At 36.3% G+C, this 26581-nt stretch overlaps 1 protein-coding gene across 1 annotated transcript in view; it reads right to left on the bottom strand.

The window, feature by feature from the left end:
- Positions 1 to 26581, bottom strand: part of RNGTT (RNA guanylyltransferase and 5'-phosphatase) — a 186347-nt gene extending 159766 nt beyond the window's left edge. The window contains exons 1-8 of the mRNA XM_009333215.1: positions 26560 to 26581; positions 25865 to 25974; positions 18905 to 19008; positions 18681 to 18769; positions 15038 to 15113; positions 11592 to 11841; positions 4737 to 4846; positions 3815 to 3916 (exon numbers count right to left, since the gene is read on the bottom strand). Of these exons, the coding sequence (XP_009331490.1) occupies positions 3815 to 3916; positions 4737 to 4846; positions 11592 to 11841; positions 15038 to 15113; positions 18681 to 18769; positions 18905 to 19008; positions 25865 to 25974; positions 26560 to 26581 (863 nt within the window). The remainder of the gene's footprint in view (positions 1 to 3814; positions 3917 to 4736; positions 4847 to 11591; positions 11842 to 15037; positions 15114 to 18680; positions 18770 to 18904; positions 19009 to 25864; positions 25975 to 26559) is intronic.

The raw sequence follows: 26581 nt of genomic DNA, 5'->3' as shown, positions 1-26581 counted from the left end.
ATATTGCTATTAACTGAGATGAGAGTGTTTTATTTAAGTGAGAAAGTATAATATAAAGTTATTAGTTAAGCATCTGCTTTTCTGCAAGTCCAATCAGGTCGATGAAACAGCAGTGCTTTTTTATGCAAAGAGAGAGAGAACAAAACAATAAAAAAAAAATGTATGCAAGCCAAATAATATTGTAATAGGCAAACCCTAGACTGCTGCATCTAAACCACACTTAACAGAATAGCTTCAGAGATATTTATGACAGGAGTTTCATCTGCAGATAAAGTAAGCAGGGGATCCGTAAATGGATCTCCACTAACTAATGTCTTAATATTAAACTCAGGAAGGTCACACCTGTCAACACAAGCATTCAGAATAATTAATGAAAATCTGTTTAATTGCCTATGGAGTCCGGATCGTTGGAGAACAACAAAATAATTAGAAGCATGTCCAATGTAAAAACTGCCATAGTCATTTTTCATTGTTGATTAGGGTAGTTATCATGCACAGTGTCTAAATGTCCGAATAACAGCTCAGGTTTTCATCTTTAATCTCTCTTTCACAACATTCCTTCAGCTGAATTTCATTAACACTGGATCTTTGTCTCACCGTTTTCTTCTCTGAATATACCTGTGTATCTCCATAATCAACTACAAGTTATTATGTTTTGAGACAATTTAAAAGAACTATTTAGTTCTCTCAGTTTTATTCTTCATCCATTCTGTTTTCTCACCATTCTAGAACTCTAAAAACACAGGACAGAACGTCCAAAATACTGAAAATTCCTGCAAGAAATTACATGTGCACTTTAATTTCTTTCACAAAAGGCAGTCTTCCAGGTGCACTACTATTTTCTATATAATTATTCTAGTATGTAGAATGTATGCATCCTGTACAGTTGAGTAAGAAAATAAGAATATTCCATAAGACTTCAATTTTCCAAACAAATAACATAAGATATGACAAAGAAAGACTCTTCATATTGAAAATACAAACAAAAAAAGAAATGTGGAAAAATAGGTCACAACCCTAAGGAATAGCACTAATTGTAATTTTACAGCATCCCAGTATTTGTTCTAAGACATACCAATCTGTATTAGCTAATGACCCACGGTTTTGAACAGATTATTCTTCAGTGGCAATGCACACTGCAGATGAAGCAATTTTTTCCCTTAATATCAAATGGCCTTCTGTAAAGAAAGTATTTTAAAACCAGAATTATTTTCTGCTATTACTATTTCTTGAAGCAATAGGCTTAAATTATAAAAAAAACATTTCCGTAAACTGTCTTTAATACATACTAAAATATTAGTGCAAACCAATCCCTAAAACAAAGGCTTCCTGAAGGACTAAGCTATGAAAAAAGGCAAAGATTACAAATATCTGAGCTGCACAGGACATTAATACTTTGTAAACAAATTTTCATAGTTATACAAGTCAAGTCCATGGGCGGTATATCTGGAATGTGGACTAAAAGCAGAATAAATGCAAAGACTCCCATCTGGCTCTTTGCATGGTCAGTTTAAGTTGGCTGAGCTCAGCAGCTTTTGAACGCGCTGTACTGCTCTGAGAATAAGCCTGGATCTCCCAACACCATGTTTTGTAACCTCGCACCCTGAGAACGCCTGCATCGCATTACACAAGTGCTTGTGCATACAGCCAGCCAACGTTAGTAAGCCAAATGTTCCCACCCATTTCTTAATGCTTGGATGCCATCCTGAGTGCAAGCTTACTTTGTATTTTCACACCATGCTCTGCCCAAGCTAATAAACCCTTGAAGTACAAACTCCACAAGTGAGAGACACCTGAAGGTTTGGTTTTGGTTTGTTTTGGTTTTTTTTTTTTATAGGAAGCAGCTTAGTTCTGGCTGAATTGTGTTGAATCCTGACTGACTCCACGTGGAGCCACTTGGTAATTCTCGTAAGACACCCAGTTTCCCGTATTTTCCAGGCTTTTCATTATCTAGGATACTCCATTCTATTACTAAAGATAACAAACCTAACAAAATAAAGAACACAAGAAAAACTTTAGAAGACAGCCTACACTTCTTGTTTATTTAGTATCAAAACTTTACTTTGTCGTCTCAGCACATGGAAGGGAGAATGCTTTCCATTGCACTGCTAAAACAAAACTTCTTTTGCCCATATCTGTACACAAACCCAGTATTTTAACTTCACCAGTCTGAAAACAAAAATTCTTACCTCCTGTTTTTGAAAGCATGCATTTCACCCACAGAACTGATGCCTTCTAACTTATACGCGTGTGAACACTGAACTCTTTTTCTAGTCTCAAGCACCACGCACAAATGAGTGTAACAGTCCTCCTCTTACCGTGTGTACATACATTGTAACTGCACTTTTTCTGATCGAGTCAAAGCAGGTTAAAAAAATCTATTCATTTGCTCTAAGTGAATAAAAACTAAAGTCACTCCACTTAGCACAGGTTACAATTGCTTAAATACAACTGTATGTAAAGAACATCTTTTAGAAATAAAAATCAAGCTATTGAAATGAATGTGTCACACAATTTAGATTCTTCCTGTTACTGAGACACTATTGACTATGATGTAAGAAGTTACATTATTAATTACCTCAAGATAGTGCCCACAACAAAAAGGAAGACTGTGATCCGAATGCTATGAGTAGCATAGGTTAAAACCACTTCCATTAATATCTGGGATTCTTGATTTTAGTTTTGAAACCAGAAATACTGATGAAAAAACAGAAGGTTAGAATATCAATCCCCACTGATGATGATTTCAAAACCTCAAGAAAATGGTTGTAATTTCACAAATGTTCCAACCTATTAAAAATATTCAGTCCTATGAAAACAAGTATGATTTTGGAGGTTTGGAATTTACTCAAGAAAGATTTGTTTGTATGAAGGGCCACAGTACCTCTTTGCAAGAGTACAAGAAAGCGGGGCACCTAACATTTGGGGGTTTATGTCAATGTCAACAGCAAACACTTTCTATACCTCATCCAAGCTGCTGGGTGTAGAGGCAAGAGACCCTGTGTGACATGGCTTTTTCATACAAGACAAAGCAATGAAAGGATACCTGATGACACCAGATGCACACGTTTAGACAACTGAGTTTCATGCAGTTGAGACCGATCTATAACCAGTCACAATCAGAGAAAAAAGTGTTTTGCCATTCTGTATTTGATGATGTATGGCGTTTCTCCTACTTTGAAATGCTAACATGAAAATATTGGAGAAATTAAATACAAGGATGCATTTCAAACCAGAAATAACAACACTGAAGAGGGTCAACACATCAATCCAATCAGGTTGTAGTCTGTTATAAAAAAAAGTCACCCCTACAATGAATGTAAGAGAACTGGTGAGGGAAGATGAAACTATTGACTCTTTGGCTGACCAGAACTACAAGTTTGAACAAAGGATCACAGTACGAATAAAAAATCCTTATGAAATTTCTAATACTAGCCAGCTTCTGAAGGATCAACTAGAAGTTTTAATTTAGCTTTTATAAACAAATTCCTTGGCTTAACAAACTCTCACTGTTATCTAAGATTATTCTAAGACCTTGGTGGCAAATCTTCGCTGACAGACAGGCAAGGGTTATGGAGAAGAATAAAAGTACATACATTTAACAGTCAGTCTGCAGAACAGCTGCTAAAAAGAAACTTGACCATGAACTTCAGCAAATGTTGGGTACCAAGACAGCAAAAAAATTAATCTCTGGAGCCAGTTTTGTTGTTAGAATATGCTTTGTCCTTTGTACAAGCGAATTCACTTTCCTGAGAAAATACGAACTGTCTACCCAATTTACTGGGTATTTCTTTTTCATTTAAAATGAACTTACCGAGTGCCGTCTGCTTTCCAGCTAACTTTGTATGGCTTCTGCTCCAAAAATTTAATATTTTGCTTGTCCATGGAAACAGGCTGTGCTCCAGGGAATCCAGACCTGAAAAGAAAGAAAAGAACCATGTTTCTGCAATAAATAGTCACACAAGGCAATGCATTTTTTACATTAGACTGAAGTCACACTTCGTACCAGACTTGCTGCAAGATTAACTTTGAGTTAGAACATCTTCTCCAATAAGGTATTTTGCAAGAGGAATCAAACACCTATCTGATAAGAACAAGGGTATTTGTTTATGACAAAACACTAAATCATGTGGAACTTCAAAGTTTTAACTTTGGAGGAAGAGATATTTGAATTCAAAATTACAAGTACTAGAAGAACTATAAGCATCATCAAGTTAGGAAGCACTGTGAGCAACTCCCTGGATCATCAGCTTTGGAAAGGAGGAGTTCAGAATCTGAGACATTAAAATCAACGTTCTCATTATCACTGGACACAAATCCAAGTTGGCTATAAAAATGAGTATTATACCTCAATACTGAAGTGTAATAGCAGTTGTATAAGTAGTCTACTGCTTGAGCAAGCACTAAATTTTACACAAATATATGGACTAGACTACGTCTGGAATTTGCACAGCAACAATTCATCTGAAAACAATGTTATCTCAGTGGAAAAGCAGCTCTAGAATCTTGTTTCTTAATATCAACAGCTCATCATTCTGTTTCATAGCACAATACAAGATTCTCATCTGTTTCACTGTTGAGTGTTTTTGAGGCTTACTTCTCTTTTTTTTTTTTAAATAATCCATCCAAAAATAGTCACCTTTTTTCATTTTTACAATGAGCTGTTTCCTTCTGCAAAACTAGAAACATAACATTTCTAGACAGTATAAGTAAACAAGCTCTAAACTTTGTCATACCCTTCCCATCCACAGAACTGCTGACATTTTTGCTGTATTCCTCCTAACTTTGGTTGTGTTGTCACCTGGGTCACACATTTAACTGTTATTCCTTCCAAGAAAATTGCACCCTAAATAAAAAAAAATAAAAACTTAGTATTTAAGCCTTCATAAAAGCACATCAGAACATGTCAATACAAGATTAAGTCTGGTTTTACGACATGACCCTCATTAGCAATACTAGCTTAAATAGTCCTTAAAGATTTACCCCCAAATACCAAGATACATCAGCTGAGCTTTGCCAGCAAACTCACTGGTGAGCCATGTTATGAACCCAGGAAATGAGTTATTTATGCAGGAAAAAAATAAAATAATAATTAAAAAAAAAATTTAAAAGGAAGTAAATGGTAAGGGATAGGCACTGTTTAGCTAGTACTCTCAAGAAAGTTCCCACGTCAAGCTACAGCATCAGTCTGACTCAGTTTTTTTCATTTGTAACTAAAATGTTTTTATTTAAAAAGAAAGTACACTAGTATCAAGCATTTAATAGTAAATTGGTCATATATGGAATTTGCAGGGATCAAATTAATCATCACAGTACACAAAATATTATATAAGTTAGTGTAAGACATCTATTTGTGGATGAGAATCTGAACCTAAACAGTATTGTAAGCCTGGAGCAAATCACTGTACATTAAAGGTCACAAAACTCTTTCTGGCAGAAGCCTTTGTGACACACTTTTAAGTGCGTCAAAAAGTATGGCCTCAAAATAAGTAAACTGGAAACTAAAGACAAAATTGACCTATGAAATATTAAATAAAAAATTTTTAATACATAAATAGTATTTCTAGACCGACAATTCCATGCTTTCCTTGATTCATGGAAAGTAAGAGCTGCCCACTAACAGTAGATTTCTAACATGTGAAATAAACGTAAGTAGCTTGGTAATTAGTAAACTAAAGTCATTGGGAAACATCTTTAGACACAAGGTTTTTGGTGGTTTTGGTTTTTTTTTTTTTAAACAAAAATCTCAGCAGATGAAGGCATTAAGTCCTACTTTTCTCCCTCCAAATCTTTGAGATGCATGTTTTCAATTAAATACATTAAATTGATCAGACCTAGATATCTTTAGACACAAGGTTTTTTGTGGTTTTTGTTTTTTTTTTTTTTAAACAAAAATCTCAGCAGATGAAGGCATTAAGTCCTACTTTTCTCCCTCCAAATCTTTGAGATGCATGTTTTCAATTAAATACATTAAATTGATCAGACCTAGATGGTAATTCCAGTACAAGAAGTTCAACTACGTGGATTTCATCTCCACCTGGGTGATCTACCACATTATATGTCTCAAAACTTAAACTTACACGGTAGGGAAAACAACTGAAAGAATGAATGTACCTATGCAGCAGCAAACTTAAAGAGTTCTCAGTTGATCTAGGACAAACTTCTTAACAAAAGAGAAAACATAAACAGCTGGTTTGTAATAAAATATTTGTGTAAAAATATACTTGCGTAATTTTATTCTCAATCTAAACCAGGTTACTACAGTGGAGGTGCTATCCTGAATGCCACAGAAAAGCCTAAATAGAGATCAACAAAATAATACTGAAAATAAAACTGTAAAATAACTTGTACATTCCAGAAAAAGTTTGATGCCAAGTGAAATAAAAACAAATTCTGCACAACAGAACACATTAAAGCCATCAGGTCTACAAAGCTACATAATTAGAGATACCAAATCAACCAGACTGATTTCAACAGCATCTCAAATAAATTCTCAATGCAGACTAACAAGATCAAAGCATTAAGTTTCACCTATTGAGCTATGAATCCTGCAAATGAACATACAAGTATTTTGTATCTGTTGTCTAAAATGCTTGAAACTTGCCTTAACAAATCTAGCTGCATACTACTGATGAAAGGAGCCTTTTTGTTCCCTTCCCTTTCCACATACCGTGGCACGCATCTGTTCTACTCTTGAGCAAGTCTAGGAACTAAGTTGGCAAAAATAACATCATAAATTAGTAATTTTCTGCCAAATTAATATCCTAAACTAGCTCACCATAGGATGAGTCAGCACTAGTGCCAGCACAAGGGAAGCAGAAGGAACACAAGGAGTGCAGGGAAAGCAGGACCAGTTTTCAGTACAGCCTGAATTTAGTTACGATTGGCTCAGTTGCATCACCAAATCATATTCTGAGAACAGTACATCACAAAGAAATACACTAGTTCATAACCTTAATTACCTTAAGCTCCACATACTTTCAGCACATCACTTATCCCATATTATTTATGTGCGCACCAGCAGGTGCAACAGAACACAGCTGACTGGGCAAGGGAGGCAGACAGCTACATATGCCTAGCCAGCATGTCTGAATTCTGAGTAAGTGGTTAAGAGCACCACAAAATAAAGGAAGATGATTGTGCCTTGCCTCTCAGAATAATGGCAAGTGCAACGGCAGTACGACTGCTAAGATTAAAGCAAAAGGCAGGCAACAGGAAAGATCTTCTGGAAAAGAAAAAGCCATAAACATGAAATTGGTGCCTGCCATTTGGAAGTGTCTCTTGCAGATTATCTGCCTCAAGTATACTCACTACTTAAAGCACAGCACTACGAAAACAAGGTGAGTCACTTGGGCATCCATGCTTGGCTAACTCAGTGCTCCAGGTTTCATGAGGACATTTCCTTGGCTAAGGTGCCAAAACTGAGCCAGATCCATGCACTTTCTGCACTGCTGTTGAGCTAACAATCCCCTGTGGAAACAGGACGCTGGAGAACACGGTGCAGAAATGCCAGAGCACCCAGCTCAGCAGAAGCACCTCAGGTCCTCAGCGCTGCTACTAAGCCAAGAGTTATAAGCCCTAATGGATCTAAGGCAACTACATGCACTTAGTATCTACACTCCGCACAACCTTCACACCATCTGTACTAAACAAGCTCTCCCCACTTGCCACCGTATCCCTCCACCCTATCACTTCAGCTGAAGGAGAAGTGGCAATGTGTATCATCTTGTGTTGGTTCAGATCCTAAACACCATCTGGAGGAGTGGGTGAGTGGGAACAGCCCCAAACACACACCTCCCTGACCCAGTGGCTATCTTCAGCTACTCAGACTTGACCCGAGTGCCAATATGCTCAGAGACTGCCTTCCAGAGGACAAGAAACATTCCAAAACACGTCAGGAAGAGAGAGAGTCCACATCTTCTAAAAGAGAGGAAGGGAGAGCCACGAGTTACACTGATCAGCTTAGATTTAATACCTAGAAATAGAGGACCGAATCACAAGAACTGCCTCTAGGCACGTACAAGCAAAAAAGATACAACAAAATCATACTGACTGTCACTCAGTAACAACAGTGTTCAACTAATCATTTGGGTTTGGCAATGAAACAGGCTTCACAGAATCAGGAGAAGCAGGAAATATCACATCTTTTGATGCTGGCTTTTGTCTTGGCTTGTCTTTTGTTTGCTTGTCATGTTCTCATAGAGGAACTCAGAAAACACGGGGTAGATGTAACTTCTATAAAACAGAAGAGCAACCTGTTTCAAAACCAGGTTCAGAGGAGTTAGAGTTTCACTAACAAAATGGAAGAATACATTGAGGAGAATCTGTGGGGTCTGGTTTAGGTATAAGAGAATTAATTTATTTTCACTAAATTTCCTATTAGCATATTCTTATTTTTGTGACATCTGTGAATTTAGTAACGGGGATACAGACTGTGATGGTAGCTTAAAAATTCAGTGTTATCCTTAATTTTAAGAATGGGCTGGAAAAAACACACACTGGTAGATAATTAGAGAAAAAGATACGGAGGCAGCAAGAGACCAAAAGCTGAATTAGTATTATTCTGTCTTGTAAAAGGCAATTATATTGAGATATATAAACAGAAGTATTAGCCTTAAGACCTGTGAAATTAATTCCTCCATATTAAGCACTAGGATGGCCTGAACTAGAGGCTTGTGTTCAATTATAGGCACCACAGTCCCAGAAAAACATGAGTCAACATGACACAATACAAAGAATGACAAGTATGGTCAGAAGTATAAAAAAATATAGACTATAGGGAAAAAGTGAACAAATTGGTATTTAATGTGGAGAAAGAGAAGGCTAAAAGGATATGACACCCATATCATAAAATGTATCATAAAGTACATAAAATACTGCTGCAAAATCAGAAAATAATCTTTCTCCCATATCCATCAAGACACCCATGGGCAAAACAATAAGTACAGGGATTAAACTTTGGCAAAAAAAAAGTAGGTTAGGCAGAAAAAAACAAAGTCGCTAATACTTAGTATCAACGTACTTTGATAGTTAAATAATAAATATGATCCTCACTGACTATGTCAACCATGAAGTTTAATGGTTTCCCTCTGTCTGGCAGATGACCACGAGACACCTGCACTCAAGATCATGAAGAAAGTCATTAACAGCTACCATCTCTTCCAGACTGTTTGAGATGTAACCATCCATTTTAGAAGCACTACGTATTACACCATGTAATGCCTGTGAAATATGCAGCTTACATGGGACTAGAACAGATGGCATTCTTTAATAAACAGTAAAAGATCCGGTTGACCCATGAAAAGTTTGAAGGTTCTGGCTCTGAATTGTAACTTTTTGTCCTATTTGCAAAATCAACTATTTTTTTCCTGAAGATTTTTTTTTCCTGAAGTGTCAGTTAATAATGTTTGCTTCGATGCTACAATCATTATGGCATGCACTGACAAAGTCAAAACATGTTTGGATTTCCTGTGTAGCATCTAAGACTACCGCAAACAGATTTGCTGTTAACCTGTCAACACATTTGGGTGATGACAAAGGAAACTGTAATGGCTTTATGTTCTAACAGTTCTCACAGTTTCTGTAGTATAGAAAAGAAAGGCTGTCAAGACTTTTTGACATCAAAATATGGACATTTTAGTGAAAGTTGTTGCAGTAAAGCTTCTCACACCCAAGATGGAATTTCTGAAATGGACAGCGTGCTAACTTCACTTTGCAGGCTAGCTGGGCAGTTGCTTCTGACTATTCATTAGCCTAGCGAGATGCCTGGGAGGTGTCTCCTCCTCTACCCCTAAAATTTTCCTCTGTCCCCTCAAAGATTTGCGTCAAAATGGAAACATTTCAGACCACCACCATCACCACAGCCACCTCTAGTTTGACACTGTCTACCCCTAGGTGTTTAGAGAAAGAGTCAAATTAGAAGGCTGAAAACATCTGCTGCAGGAAATCAACGTAATGCTGAAAATTTAGCCCTTCAGACAGTAAAGTAAGAAAATCTGAGCAAGAGGTTATTTACCTGATAATCATTCCCCCTGTAGATCGCATATTTACAAGGAATCACAAATAGATTGTATCCATCTCTACTGAGTTAAGAAGCAGTCCCATCTGCCAGCCAAGAACCATGGTAAAGAATTCTCCCCGTTCCTCCTCTTCATGTCAAAGAATGTTCCTCCAGAGCTGCAAAACTGAATTATACGAATATGCATATTAACTAGATGATTCTTTCTTTCATAAATTCTCTAACTCATAATTAACTTCTAGTTATTAATATGCTTATTCGTATAATTTAGCTTCCAGCTTTCAAAAAAACTATGGTGGCAGATAAGAAAAATTCTGGGAAGCCAGTATCATGATTCCTGTTAAACAGACCAGTTTGGTTTTACACTTGCTGAAAAGAGGCTGTCACTGGACCTCACCATCACACCTCACTTGCTAATGCATCAAAAGGCAAGTCAAAAAAATAGTTTTGAGGTTCCAGCCCAAATAAATTCTTTCAGATATCAGTGTTTTACTGCAAGGCTAATGGAGGTAGTCGCCATACCCCTGAATATATTTTTGCTATGGATTTTTACAGTGTGGGCAACTTTTTATTCCAGCTGATGGACTATTTGAAAGTTTTCAGAGTTCATCCTGCTTCTTTGGACTATATTTTGTATTCCTTTCAGGCTAATTTCTTCCATACTCCATCTGTAAACCATGTTGAGCAGCTGCAGTAATAACAAATGCATTTTTGCAGCATATTTCATATGAGGATTTCCAAGTGTTTGCAAACAAACACACCTCAGCACACAAGTAAAATAATTCAGTATTATGCAAAAAGAACTGAATCTATTTTTGCACTCAGCAACATTCTCCCCTACTTTATCTGCAAATAAAAAAAGAGAGTCAGGAATATGAAGAGAACTGAGCCATTAGTCTTCAGATGATACAAGTATATTCCTTGAACTTGAGTATTAGTTCCGTGCTATGGTAACCAGAGTAACTTATTTCATCAGAATTATGCAGATGTATGTCAAAATAATCACAATAAGTGATCAACCATGTTTCTTATCATTATACAGTTAAAACAGCTTTGAACAAAATATAATTTCAAAGCTGCCTTGGGGTTTTTAAGCTCATATTGCTTTTTGCTAATCCAATTCTTAATCCTCCCAAATTTCCAAAAGTAAGAATATTTACCAAAATGAGCACTGAATTTAAAAAATTCTGAATTGCATCCACATGGCTATAAAAAAATAAGTAAAAACTGTTTACACACACCCCATAACATTTCACCTCTAAAGATAAAGTGAATTAAAAAGTGCTTTATTATCTCAACTAAAAAAAAAAAATTGTTATATTAGAAAAATTTTAAGTCATTTTTACAACTGGAATAGTTGAGGCGTTGAATGTTAAAGTTTAAGGTTCATATAGGAAACGTAAGAAAGCTTGCAATGAATCTACCAGTTTTTCCTGGTTAGAGACCAGGAATACTACCAGTCCTCATTTGCAAGAGCACTGACACTTGTATAGCATGTATTATGTAACTGATGACTATGAGTTTATGAAATTAAGTTTAGCAATTAGAATATTAAGTTCTTAATCAAAAATACCAGTTTTAGGCGTTCTTTTCTCCTCTTGCCAAAGGAAGAGCTTGATGATCCAGGTTCTGATTCTTGGCCTCCTGTTTTACCATTATCATCGTCCTCCTCTTCATCTTCATCAAAGCACCATTCTGGTAGCTCAGGTGGTGATGGTGCATCATCTTCATCTCCATAACGACGAAATAATTCCTTCAAATAGTCACCTTTATAAATACCTGGTGGTCTAGCCTGAGCAAAAGTAGCCACAGCAGCCTCAATACTGTCAAATAAAAATTGAAAATTACTCTGGATGCTTAATTTACACGTTTTAGTCATGTTATGCCTTACTAAACTAAGATTTATTGGGACTGAGAATTAAAACAAATTCCAAACTTGTAATTGCAAAAACATTCATTATATTTGAAACATCATGCTTAGATCAGCCTGGCAACTGTTGCTCTTGCACAAGATTCTGCATAATTATGTCGGCACTGCATATGTTCCCAGGAGTAACTGCAGCTTGCACTGCTTCGTCTCCTTATTGTAGCTAATAGTGGTCGGCTGGTCACCTAGGTAAAACTTCTATTATTGCTACAGAAAAGGAATGGGTGACACGTAGGTAAGTACCTAAGGACTGAATGAAGACAAAAAAGGCCAAAGAAAGATGGATGAACAAACTTAATGAAGAAAAATGCAAGTGTTGAAATTCAAATATGGCTACATTTTTCCCCCTCAGAATTCTCTTTCCTTTCATTAGAGGTTTTGCCATCACACTGGGAAAAAGCATCCTATCTTTTGAAATTACTTCTCTTTCCAGGAGTTTCTCATTAAAAAACCTGTAATTCAGAAGCCTTTTACTATGCAGCTAACACTTAATCTTTAGTGCTTTAATAAACTGGAGACTGGATCACAAAAAAATTAGAAACCAAAACTAAGGCATGCACCTTTACTAGCCAGCTGGAAAGCACTCCAAAATATACAACAGCAAGCACAGCACAAGGTTTTTATTGTTGCTATTTTCATAGATCCTATGAAAATGTTTAACAGCAAACACTGGACATAATTTTGTCTTCAATTTATCATGGCTGCGTGGAAGAATAAAGCTCCATGGATCAACATTTAGAAATCTTGCTAAATAAAAGAGAGGAGAAACCACAAATGGTGCATGCCCCTGTTAGGCTTCTTGACCAGCACATATCTTAAAGCTGGAACAAAAGCACATATTACATCCTGTGAAAAGCATTTTTTTCAGATAAGAAAATAACCTGCCACTGGAACAGGGAAAACACATAGCTAAAATGGAAAAAAGAATTTAAATACGCAAGGCTTTTTTTTTTGTCTGATCTGTACAGTATAGGAAGGAGCCTGAGAACTTTGAGGCAAATTTCCCAGAATAGACAGAAACACTTCCTAAGAACCAGTAAGTTTGGTTCTCTCTTCTGATCTTTGGTAAGAGTAGAAAACAAAACATTTTCCAGAGTGAGACTATCAGATGGTCAGTCATCAGATCTCAGAAATGACAGTAAAAGAATCTGTGTTATTTAGAGGGAGCTTTCTTCCCCATTCTGTTTTCTAAGACTCCTAATTTCTTCCTCGCAGGACATTGTTTTATTTTGGTATCTTTCTTAAATTGTTTCACATCTTCTGTAATCAATGCCATTGAAAGGACAAAACAAACCAAAAGGGATGGGGCCTAAAAGACGTTCAAATTTGTCTCTGATGATATTGGAAGAACTCTATACTATTGTGGAATAGATGGTAATGAAAGCCAAAAGAGGCAGCACAGATTTCAAGCACAGAAACCTAGCTGAAAGAAAACATATTTTGCAAGTTCTAGAAACATAGCAGTCTTTGGGAAAAATGAGTTGTGAAAAAGAGAATCAAGTAAGGTTTCTGATCGCTAGCTGGAGAGCTTTCAGTCTGGATGACCTTTCTTTAAACTAACTGTAAAATACATCTCAGTATTCAGAATACATCAGCAGCACTCCTATATCATATGCTTAAGGAATGAATATGGATGGATTTTTCCATCAGCAAAATCTTATTTCCTCATCAGCAAGTAACAGTGCCTTATTTTAAAGAATGATAGAGCAGATTGGATTTATCTTGATATAATGCTTAGCATTAACTACCACCTTGCCAAAATGCATTCTTTTGCTGCGAACATTTTTCCCTACCAGGTGATACCTGGGTGTTCTGTTAAAAAAAATCTGACCGAGATAAACAAACTTGATACAATTAACTACCTGAATGAAGCAGAAAAAATAAGACATGGCTGTTAAGTTTTAAGGCTTTTCCCACAGAGGTTTGAAAATAAAGAGAAGCTGCATAAAAGCAGGAGATTCAAATAGATTCAAGTGCGGTTCCTCTTCAGAACAATTAACCAATTCTGAGTCTAATCACTGCATGCTGCTTTTAAATTTAGATTGAAAGCATACAAATTTGTTAGTTCATAGGAACAACTAGAATCATATTATAAAGATATTTGTATCCGTGTCTACATCCTATACTCAGCTAAGATTCTGCCAAGATTCAGCCACCCACTGCTAATGGTGTTCTGTCTCCATTACTCCAATGTCTTTATTCCAAGTTTACTAACAGACAACAGTGACCTAGTTCTTTGCAAACAGCTTGCACATACATGCTAAGCACCAAATAACTGTATGTCCAGTCATAAGAAAATTTTGCAACAGGAGTAGAATTTTCTTCACTTAAAGGCCTATACAAGAAACATCATCAGAATGCTTAAGGGGCTTGTTGAGAAACATGCCTTGGACAGGACCCTGCCAGCAAGGAAAGTGTTTCGTGAATACTACCAAACATGCAGAAGCCATGCCCACTAGCATGATACAGGCAATTTTTTTTTTTTTTTACACTAATGTTATTCGAAAAAGATCACTCCTCTTTATGAAGGCACCAACATTTTTAAATCACAAAAAACCCAGGTGAGTCTGTATAGAAGCATGCTGTAGACCTCAGTCAGACAACAAGCAGGAAACAAGGACTTGGTCTCCCCCCAACCCTTCAGAAGCAAGTATGTCACTTTGCTGTTGCTCTAGCTAATCTCTTCTCTTCAGAACTCAGAAAAAGCCTACATGCAAACCTACATGAAAAAGATGAAAAAGTAACAGAAATAACCTTTCAGGCATCTCTGAACTCTACATTCTTACTCAAAATGTGGGACATGTCACAGGGAAGAGACACAATGCAAGATATACACTCCTAAAAGCCCACACACAGCAGGTACAGATGACCTTTGACCTACCAGACCTAGAAAGCTTGACTGAAACAGGCTAAACTACCAAGGGATGATATGAATAATGTTAATACAGGTTGTTTGCTCAAGATTAGTAGGCAGTTTTAAAAATAACAAACAGTGAACACACTAGGATAGCTGTCAGGACAATGAGTGAAACATACTGAAGATGCCTTTGGTCACTCTCCACAAATCCCTAGGAATTAATGTTCAAAGTTACCTCCAGTCCAACTTCTCGACCAAAAAGGCACAGATCAGAAATCCAGTTCTATTGAAACCATGTGTGCAATGGACACCTAGACAAGACAAGACAAAGGCATAATCATTTGCAAGTAGTTTTAACAAACATGCTTTAGTTTCACAACTGTGTTTTCGGATCCTTCTACCTTCATCAGTAACATTAAAGAGCTATCTATCTCCCTTCCCATCAAGGCAGCCCAGATCACGTAAGGCACATAAGCCTAAAAAGCAATTTATTACATTCTTTCTGCAAATTATTAGCAGAAAGACTATAGGATACTTCAGTTTATCCCAACTCAAGAGCACTAACTTAATGCAACTGAAATATGGCTAATACAGATAAGATTCAAAGTATTTTTTTATGACTGCTCAAATGCTTATCAGAAGATAATACAATCAAATTCAACAATTATGCTTTTAGTGGATTCAACAAGCATGACATTCATTTCACATCATCAGGCATGAAAATAATATCCAGATTACCCTACCTCAAACTTGAAAGCGGTGTCAATAGACCACAATTCTATTTCAAATTTACTATTACCATGCTAAGACCAGACTTATTAATTTGGAAAAAAAAAAAAAACTACAAAAAGAAAACTATACAACAGTATAATCACCTTGAATTACTTATCTTTTCAATGTAAGAAAAAAAGAATTAAGTCTTCGGCCTCTATTTTACTGAGTTCATCCCCCAGTGAAAGAAAGGGAGAGTCAAATGCATTGGAACTTTTTTTTTTTCTCTCAAAGCAACAGCACCATCTAGCGATAAACAAACCAGTCTGAAAATCTGTGCTATTAAACATGTCATGAAGGATTCGGGCAAGATGTTGCCTTTTCCTCATACTGCATTTTAAATTATAAATATCAGAGTATTAAAGGTTCCACTAACGCCAAATGCAATTATTCTTAATATTAACATATTTTTCAGTTGTGACCATGAAGCAAGTCACTTAAGCTTTTATTGATTTCCTTATTTTTCTACCACAGTTAGTGAATTCACTTGATGCTTATTCACTTGATGCTTATTCAGACAAAATGTGAATATCTATCTTTTTTCCTAGACGCTCCCCTACACTGTAAGTATTTATATTTTTTACTGAAGATCCAAAAAATGTCTACAAAGAGTAGACTGATAAAAACCAGAAACTTTATATGGGTAAACAGAAATATTTATCAACTGTATCAGGGTCAGGTTTTGTGCCCGCCCCACCAAGCTTCCCCTCTTAATAAAGCAAGGCAAAAACTACTAGGAATTTATTGGATTCATCCATTCTAACCATTTAATAATATTAAAAGCTGTGTAACTTGCATCAAACAAAATTAATTTCAGCTTCCTTATAGAATTTGTTCCTAGCAACCGTGCCTCCTTCGTTTTCGGCTTAAGCGAAATTTTTGCACTTTGTTTCCTTAAGGTTGGCAGGCATACTCCAGTCCTTCAAGTTGCAAAAATAAAGTTTCCATCCTGTATTGTTCTAGCTGAATAGAAAATTTTGTTCACTTATCATTCACATTGCAGTCTCTTTTCTTATCTAATCTTGACACTGGAAGTGAAATTGCACACAATTGCTATCAGTAAGTCCTGCAGCTGTTACTGCTACCAAGAAGGTTAAGTCAATAATTTTATACACATGACAAAGATAAGAAGCATCTCAGCAACGAGACCAATGGCTTGGAAGGGAAAGATCACACCGGGTGCGGTACTATCACTGCTACAGACTGCTTTCACTTTTGATAAAAACATCCTCCACACCAGTCCCTCTGATGCTCTGTCAGAGGAAACAGGAGTCAGAACCAGAAACAACTTTTCAGTAATTCATGGAAGGGAAATGGAAAATCCCAAAATTTCTCTTTTACTATGAAAGCCTAAACCACAGGTTATTTAAAAGCTTAGTCAACAGATATTTTTCTTCTTGAAGTTTCTTCTAGTTGACTTTTTTTTCCGTAGAGGTGAAACAATCTAAATAATGGAGGAATATTCCAAAATTCATAAAGTCAAAAAGTTAGTGACTCAACACTAAGAATGGCATTTTAAAAGTTGAAATACCAGTTAAATGGGTCTGCTATTTATAGGATATCACCATGCTATCCATGCTCCATATAAATTGCTGACCATAACAATATTTCAAGTTCTGAAATATTGTTGGAGGACCAAGCGGAGGAACTGCGAAAGGAGAGTGAAAGATGAGGAACTGCTAAATGAGAGCGAGTGGGATCAGTCATCAACAATATTTCAAGTTCTGGTGCAAGTTCTGAAATATTGTTGATGACTGATCCCATTCGCTCTCATTTAGCAGTTCCTCATTTTTCATATCACATACTCACGTTACAGTTTAGAGAAGAAAACATAGGTCTTAAATTAAAATTGCATTCTATGTGAAATAAAGAAATAAGAAAGTACCTAAAAGAAAATTATGTGGAAAAATGTGAGCCCAAATTAAATCTCTCAAGCACTGAAAAAAAAAAAAAGATTCTCAGTGGTATCCTGTGACAGGACAAGAAGCAATGGGTACAAATTGACATACAATAAATTCTGTTTAAATGTAAGGAAAAAAAAACTGTATATTTTAAGGGTGAGCAAACACTGGAAGAGGTTGCCAGAAGATGTTGTGGAGTGTCCAAGCTTGGAGATGGTCAAAACCCAAATGGGCACAGTTGTGAGCAAGCTGCTTTAGCTGGCCCTGCTCTAAGGAAGGGCAACTGACTAGCTGATTTCCACAGGTCCTTTCCAACAACCTCAACTATTATACAATTCTATGATTCTGTATGAATTCTAAACTGTATGAACATACCAACTTAGTTTACCAAGCTCTTATCAATGACACCTATGCAAACAACTGTTCCATGCACTCTTAAGTCACACAGACGCTCAGATTCGGGAAAGTTGCATCATCAAAGTGGCTTGAGGACAACACCCATTCTGACTCTGGAAACTCAGCTGCAAAGTAATTTCTTGTCTCTGACAGTTTGCAGATAGAGTTGAACATTAATATGTTTAACAGAAATCAGAATAAAATGGTTTTAACTAAAACTAGAAGCCACCCAAATTAAACTGAGAACTTACTTTGCTCTGGGGGAAAAAAAAAATTATCCTTAAGAACATTAAAATATTCACTGCAAGACAGTACACCACAGAAGAAAAACTTAGCCTAATATCTACTACCAGTTTCCAGCAATTAATCAGCTACTTTGTGAGATTTGCTAAAGAATCTCTGATCATTCAGTTATCAAATATGACTTCAAGGAAGCCAGGCCATCAAATGCCAAAACAACACTTAGGCAATATATAACCTGCATTTGTATCAGCAGAAGTTACAAAAACACAATGCAAGTATCATGTATTTGTAGACAGTTCTTAAGCCTGTATATTTTTCCTCATTAAGTCAATAGCTGTAATCAAACTGATGGATGCAGAAACATACTAGTTTCTGTAAAAAACCAGAAACACACTAGTTTCTGGAGTAAAAGCAATCAAATCTATATATGCATAAACACTGTACTGAGGAAATTCCTTTGCTTCGACTTTTAAGAATAAGAGACTCCAGTTATGAGAAAATATGAAATAAATTAACAGTAAAAACTAATGATGCATACAAGGTGGATATAACGGATATAAGACATACCTATAAGCTCTGAGGGATTCTTATCACTGAAGTGTTCACATACACGGATAAATGTTTCTGTATTCTCAGGTGTAGGGCACTCACCATGCCTGAAAAACACAGGAACACACAGATTAGGAGACAGCTGGGGGAAAGGGAAGAGACAAAAAAAAAAAAAAGACTAATTACTTCAGTGTGATCTTTCAAATTAAAAGCTAAATATTAAAAAAGTACGGACAACTTACCCTTTACACTGGAGCTTTATATATTTAATCCCCTCTTTCTCTATATCATTCCTATCATAGAATCTAGTGGTGTTGGTCAAGTCTACCAGTAAACCCATTTTAACCTAAAAAAACAAAAAAATAATAAACAAACTTACATATGCAGTTCAAGTATCAGAGCATAAATACTAAATGGCTAATGATATCCAAATTAAAAGCAATAGCAAGCTACAGTTGCAAGTTTAAAAATTCCTAAATATTGTATTTGTTCATAAAATCTATATTTTACCACCATCACAGTCATCTGTGTTTCTTTGTGAAAGCTGGCGTCTGAATTAGCACCAGCCATGAATTCAAAAACTTCAGTTTGTTCCCACCAACATTTCTAAATAAGAAAGATCTACTAACAGCAGGAAAGTGTGTGGTAAAGACTTATTTTAACATGTTAAAAGACAAATAAGGTGGAACCAGGTGCTCTTATGCTTTAAGTAGAACAATATTAAACACTGGCACAGTGGACAAACGGTAAGAAAAATTAACTACTGAGACTTATACATTAAAGTATACTCTCAGAAAAAATAACTCAATTTACCCATCCATTAAATTAAGAGTGCAAAACAAATGAACACATTTTCAAGTTTAAAACAAAAATTCCCTTAAATTCTCAGAAACATTTTATTCAAAGCTAAAATGTGAAACAACTTGAAATCTTCAAAGAAGCTGTCAGTAATTAAGGTGGCCGTGTCAACCACTCAGATGTTAGAACATACCTGAATTCAGGCTGCCTTGCCCACTCTACCCTGATGTGTCCTCTTGGGCATCAACTTACTTTTTTAGTGTTTGGTTTTTATAGCTGTAAAATAGGTCTTTTAAAGCAGCCTTGTGGAAGTTACTATGTTTTTAAAAAGCAAGATGGAAAGCAGAAATTCCACTGGGTAGCGTCCAACACACAGAGAACATCAGCAAGGTGCATCCTACTGATCCATGGTCCAAACAAAATTTCCACCAACCATAAACCTCCCAGTATTACTGTGCAAAAACAGCTCACTAACACACCTGTGTACTGAAAGTATTCCTGGTTTCCTGCCTTATAAGTGCAAGTAATTGCTTTTGGTCAAAATGCTGAATGTCATGCTTTCAAGTAGGATCCTCACTATGAAACCAGATGTCTTTTTAAAAAGCATTTTAAGAGTGGTAGTTTAGCTTTATCTTTTTTAAAGACACATCAATAGTGCACTTAAAAATACATTAACACTGAAGCATGTTACGCATGCAAAAACATAGAAGAACACTGCGTCTTCAATATATTTAAAACTCCAGCACATACTCATAAACAGGATTATGATCGGGTTTTATTTACCTTACGGTCAACAGACTGGCAATAATTTAGCAGTGCAGTTGGAAGAATTACAAATTAAAACACTGCTTCCAGACAATTCAGAAAAGATAAATTCCAGTTATAACTGGCATACAGTTCAGAAACAGCTGCTTCACATAGATACGTTGTTCAGTAGACCCCAAAGACAAATTTCCAATTATCTACAGAGGTAGTTAACCACGGTATTCAAAGTTCTGATGATATATTTTTACATACTTTTTTACATAATATTTTTACAATACTTTTATTTATCAGGTATTAAAAAGCATCATAATGTTACATCAGCAGCATTAAGCATTTGTAGTGTAACATCCAAATAAGTTCTGAATTTCTCCTTGTTTACTTCAACTTTGTATATTGTATTCAGAATGCTTTATTTACTTTTATTACTGTATTTTGCAGAAATACAAGCTACTTCAGTAGGGGTCCACCTGAAAACAATGTTACATCACCTGAAAGCTCAAATATTTAGTGTCAACCAAGCTGCTAAACATACAGACTGACAGCATACTAGCCAGTGATTAATTTTGTAGGAAGTACACAAAAGGCAATTAATTCAATAATTACTTTCCTTCCCCTCCATTCTCAACAGCATTGAGCAAATATCTCAAAGACTACTTAATTCACAAGTAAGACCACACAAAATTTCCAGGTGCTACACATTGTAAGTCCATAACACTACGACACTGACATAAACCAGTTCAAAATAACTGTTCAGAGGAGAATGATATATTCTCACACCAGTACTTCTAGGTGATTGTACGGGACAACATGCTAGGATAGAAAAGTACATCTAAAATGAGCTAGTTCTATGAAAACTATTTAGATATTTTTCTACCGTTTTACACAAGCAATGGCTCCATGGAGGGAATCCACAGAGTATCTTCCAGTAACATGCCATGCCCCCAGAAAAGCATAATCATCTCCCTTTGTGTTCTGCATCCCAGCAACAGTGTGGTTAGAGTTGCCAAAAAGACTGTTATGAGAATCAGGTGTGTTTTCACCAGAGCTCTAGACTATGAAGCCACATAAATGGCCCCCTAACTGCCCTCCTCCCCAGCTTCTACATAGCTCAGCTTGATAACCTATTCTTTTATGTACAATATGGGGTTAGGTGTAACACTTCCAAGATGTCCTCAGCTAAGGGGAAAAAAAGTTATTTTCAAAGTAAGGTTAAGATTTAATGAAAACATAATTTTAAAGTAAAGGTTTTTGCATTCAGTTCCAGTCTAGTAAGAAAGAAGACATTCCAAAATGTGAATTATTCTTGGAAAAAATGCTGTTATCATCTGACAGTCTGGAGAAAGGGAAAAAGAATCATGAGGAAAACAACCTTTAATAAAAGCATGGAGCCCGATTAAAAGGAAACACCGTTTAATATATCAAATTGTTAAAGGAGAGCTACAAGAAGAAAAGCAAGTGATTTGCAGAACATAGTTTCAAATCCTCCCATCCAAAAGTAGGAGAGTGGGAATCCCATTTTAGTGTTGAAAGCTCAAAGCCAATTCCCAACCCCAATGCTCTCAAATACCAACAGTTTCAAATGCTCCCATCAGAAGCCTCCAAACTTCCCCAAACTCCTGCTACAATGAAGAATTATCACTGAGAAGATGCGTGAAAGCACAAAAATTAATTATATGCCAAAGCTTTTAAGCTCAAAGAATACACACAATGCTTTTCCCTCAACTTTTAGAAATTACTCTTTTGAACGTACTCATTTACAGATTTCAGTTTCCTGACTGACATGTAGAAGCCAGGAGAAGACTACAATGTACTTCAGACCCAAAGTGCCACCAAGCATTTGGGATGCTGCATTTAATTTGAATAGGAGAATGAAACATAGCAAAGTGTCTGCTAGAGAGGAAATTCTGAACTACAGGACTCTAGGACTTCTGGCCTGCAATTCCTTTGCAATTATTACAAATCACTTCAATCATATACACGTGAAGATCTTGTGAAGTGACACTGTTCCTCACACATTTCATGAGGCAGTAAACCAAATAGGCATCCAATATCATTTAGCCAAAGCTATAAAAGCATGTATGGCATATATAGAGCGTGTAAGGCCTGAAAGCAGTTTCCTTGCTTGACAGAAAGCATAAACATCTGCTCTCTTAGTTCATGGGATTAGCTGCACATAACACACTACAATTTAGAGAGTGCAAGGCAAAAGAAAAGCATAAAGAAATCTAAAAAAAGCAGGGGGATTTTGTAACATATCAAAGTATACAATTATGATGTTCCAAAAATCCATGCAAAAAAACACTGGTACCACAGGAATTGACACATTTCAGTCACTGAACCGGGGTTATACTATGCTTGTCCTCACCAACCACAATTCTCACCTACAGAATAGATTCTAGTGCACGTACGTTCATCACACAGGTGCTTTGCTCTGCTCTGGAACCCTGACATCACACCAGTCATCACAGTCACTCTCTCAGTCATGCTCTCCTAGGTTTGCTCCTAGAAAGTTCTTAATAGGAGCTGATTTTTGAAAGACTATCTAAGCTAAAATAGATAGTCACCCGCTGGAAAAAACTGATTTTCCAGCCAATGTTTTGCATGAATCACATCTTTCAATCCACCACACCCATTGAATGACACAGCTTTGGAAGAAAGAATAATTTTAAATTGTTGAGCAACTGCTCACTAAAACATACATTTATTTCTTACAAGGTCTGTTGCAAGACACCACATCGAAACACAATTGAAACTAGTTATTTTTCTTGCTTCTAATTGTAAAAGGTGACTGGATAGAAGGAAAAAAAGCTCAGCGATAGCTTGAAATTCTCATCTTCAACATACAATAATACCCAGATCTTCATCGCACCTCCATTCTGCTCATACTTATTTTCGCCAGGCTCTCCATATCCTCCTACAGTTATAAAAGCCTTCCTCCTCACTTTCTCACATTCCAGCTATCTCCAGCTATTAATGCCTTATGCATGCATTCTTCTGCTGCTGTGCAATTAAATGGGCTTAGCTAGGTTCCCCTTGTATGACCCCAGAAGTTTCTCATCAGACGTTGGAACTTGAAAACATCCTCCCCAGGAGGGAGAGAGCATACTACAATACACTGAATTCTCTCCAGCCCCGGGATTTTTTTCTTGCATTTCTTATTTGAGGGAAATAGTTTAAATCAGTGATTGAATTTATCCGTGAAAACAATAATGTGGCTGAAAACTGATAACTAGCTTTCCTAATAGGAATATTGTAACTTGAGCATACTAATTGCCCGAACATTCCTTTGAGTTAAATAAGGTCCTAGCTCTTCATGACAGAAATAAAACTACCTTTTATAAAGCATAAACAGTACTAACCTACCTACTCAAGAAAGAAATAAAAAAAAATTAAATTATTCACACTGTCACCAATTGCTTCTGCAAATTTTTTTATGAGACCATTAAGATACTATGTCAATATTGGCAATCAGAAGAAAAACGGAATTGCTATCCCTTATCAAATCAGTTTCTAACACTCAGATTTTCAGCAACCAGCTCCACGAGAAAAAGGAATCGCACAGGAAGCCTGTTAGAGAAAGTTCCTCCCAGACAGATGTTGTCTTAAATGCTAAACCGGTACCTTCAAAAATCTGTGGTAGCAGCAATATCTCACTATTACCAAAATCCAGATGTAAAAGTTTCTGCTGAAGTCTCTTATTTGGGAGAAAATTATATGGACTTAAGTAATAACCAGGCTTCAGAAGTGATTCATTCTGCAAAGTATTAGCAGTAAAACACACTGCAGTAAAATGATAAGAACCACGCACAGTAAGCTACTTTTGCCTTGGGAAAATCCACTTTTCAAGGTCTCCTCAATTGCACATTCATCTCATTGCCAGATTGTTGGTAAACCGCTGTTCTACAAATACAGCACTCCACTAACCCACTGCATACCTCGGCAAATAAAAAATCCTACGTTGTCAAATAGCAAACATTTAGCAGCAATACCAGGGTTCAAGACAATATAATAGATTTGATGAGAACAGGGAGTTTGAGAGGAATTATATGTTCTGCTTGTTAACCAAAATTACCAAAATATAAGTGGGGATCCTCATGCTAGTAAGTGTACTATCAGAGTCTAATCATCTGCTGTCACTCAAGACATTACGGATTTGTAGTATTGCAACAGAACTGATTCATGTGCCTAGTGGAAAGGCTATGAAGGCTCACCATGATTTCTTTTCTGGTGACAAATCACTAACAAGCAAATAGTCAGAAATTCTGAGTAAGTCTCTGAAGTCTCTGACGTTCTCTATAACTTCGAAACATACGCAGATTTTAAATTACTTTAAACCATGAATAAGATTGGTTTTGGAAAACTTCTAGGTATGCCTATTAAGGCCGGTCAGAGTCAAAAGCAACATAATGCATAGAAGAGGAACTCAAGTAGAATTTAGATGCATAGACCCAAGAATTCAAACAGGCACATATGCTTCACTGATAGTACTTTCTTATCACATTAGCCCACAGGTACTTCTATCGCTGCTACACTGAGTAGCTCACCATTTACTTCATACCTAAGCCTAAATAAGATTCATAAAATGAAGATTCTCCTATTTTAGTCACCTGATTCTTCTGATGTTTAAGCTCTGATATTGTTAAACAAGTTCAGAATTAATTTAACTTTGATCAACAGGAAAAAAAAAAAACACAGAAAAAATGTCACTAGCGTGATTAGTTTTATAAAACACAGTCAAAAAAAATGGTGGTAACCTTCCATATAACAGTTTAATAAACAGATTAAAAGAATTAGGTTGTAGGCCTTTCTTTGCCTGGGAGGTTCAAGATCCTAGTTCCCACATCTCCAGATGCACTGGACTGGGCACAAGACTTCACAGATCTACATGAAAAGCTGGAAAGGTCCTGTTCCCCACCTTTATTGTCAAAGTTGTGCTACGATGCAGAACAACATGCAAGTTGAAGTAGACAGACAGAAATGGGCGAAACAGAGAATGAAGAAATAAGCCAGAAGCACAACTCTGTAACCCAATGATAAAGGCATCCACCCACCTTCCTGGGTCCCAATCCATGCTCCTAAAACTTTTTTCTATTTACGCATTTTCTTTCACTAAGAACGTACTGTATAAAATCCATAAATTGTTTTCTTCCATACCTGGGTATGACTGGTTAGATACCATAAAGTATTCTAGGCATCTAAAGAAGAAAATTATGCATTGAAACTACAGAAGAATTCTATGAAATTCTCCTTTCACTTTTAAATGCTTTCACTCCTATAAGCAAAATTGCAACTTAACATATCCATACACAAAAGTCATTCGTAAAACTACAAACTCAGACTATTTGAATTTTGACAATAACATCTCTCCAAGATGCAACAGTAATAACAGAGAAGAGTGAGATTCTTGCTGCTAATACACTGAATGAGCTGGAGGATTTTGCACAATTCTTGCCTATAAGAAAGTACTTTTGGCAATTTAGAAGAGAAAACCTGAAAATGTAAACAAACAAACAAAAATTTTCTGTACAGATGTCCCAAAGGAAGCCATCAATCACTTTTTTCTTAAATCTGAAAAGCAACATTTGAATAAACATTAGTAATGAAAGTAATGTTTCAATTACTAGAAAATTTAACTTTACCTTCAGACTCTTTAAGTAGTTGGATAACATACTCGGGTGAAAACGATTTTCTTCAGCAACCTGTTCATCATATCTTGGTCCTAACATTGTCTTCAAAGGTAAAAACTTCCCTATGAAAGATAATCAAATTTTGCAGTATTTTATGTATACTCATGTATACGTACACTTACAACTTAGTGATTTCAAAGCAACATGCTGAGCAGATTCAGAGGTTCACCTTCAATGAAAAATAATTGCAGGAAAAGTATCAATAATAGTTGAATTGGAATATTTTTTAGTTATGAGTTCTCAGAATTCATAAATAAGTTTAGAAGTTTAAAGGAAATACAGGTCTGTTCATCGAAAACAAAGTAATTTAACATTTTTAGCTAGCTTTTAGTGTGATTTAAGCTGTGGAGCTACAGTGCACAACAGAATAGAGAAAATTTAAACTTGGTACAGTTAAAAACATGAAAATAGCATTTTAAATGACAGTTTGTTACCCAACCATGTAAACATCAGCTTTGATTACCCACAAACATAAAACACAGTAAAGACCGCTCTCCCCCATCCCATCGGGGGGGGGGGGGGGGGGGGGGGCGGCGCGGGAAGCATTTGGTCCAGAACATCTATGCACTACGGATCTTTCTAACGTGCTCCTTAAGGCTTATTGGAAGAGTTCTGCGGCAGTGTTCAACCTTCCCTCTGAAACATACCCCCTACACGTGGTTCGGACAT

This window comes from Pygoscelis adeliae, unplaced genomic scaffold, assembly GCF_000699105.1.
Source record: "Pygoscelis adeliae isolate BGI_AS28 unplaced genomic scaffold, ASM69910v1 Scaffold57, whole genome shotgun sequence".
NCBI lineage: Eukaryota > Metazoa > Chordata > Aves > Sphenisciformes > Spheniscidae > Pygoscelis > Pygoscelis adeliae.
This window is presented reverse-complemented; position numbering and strand designations above follow the sequence as displayed.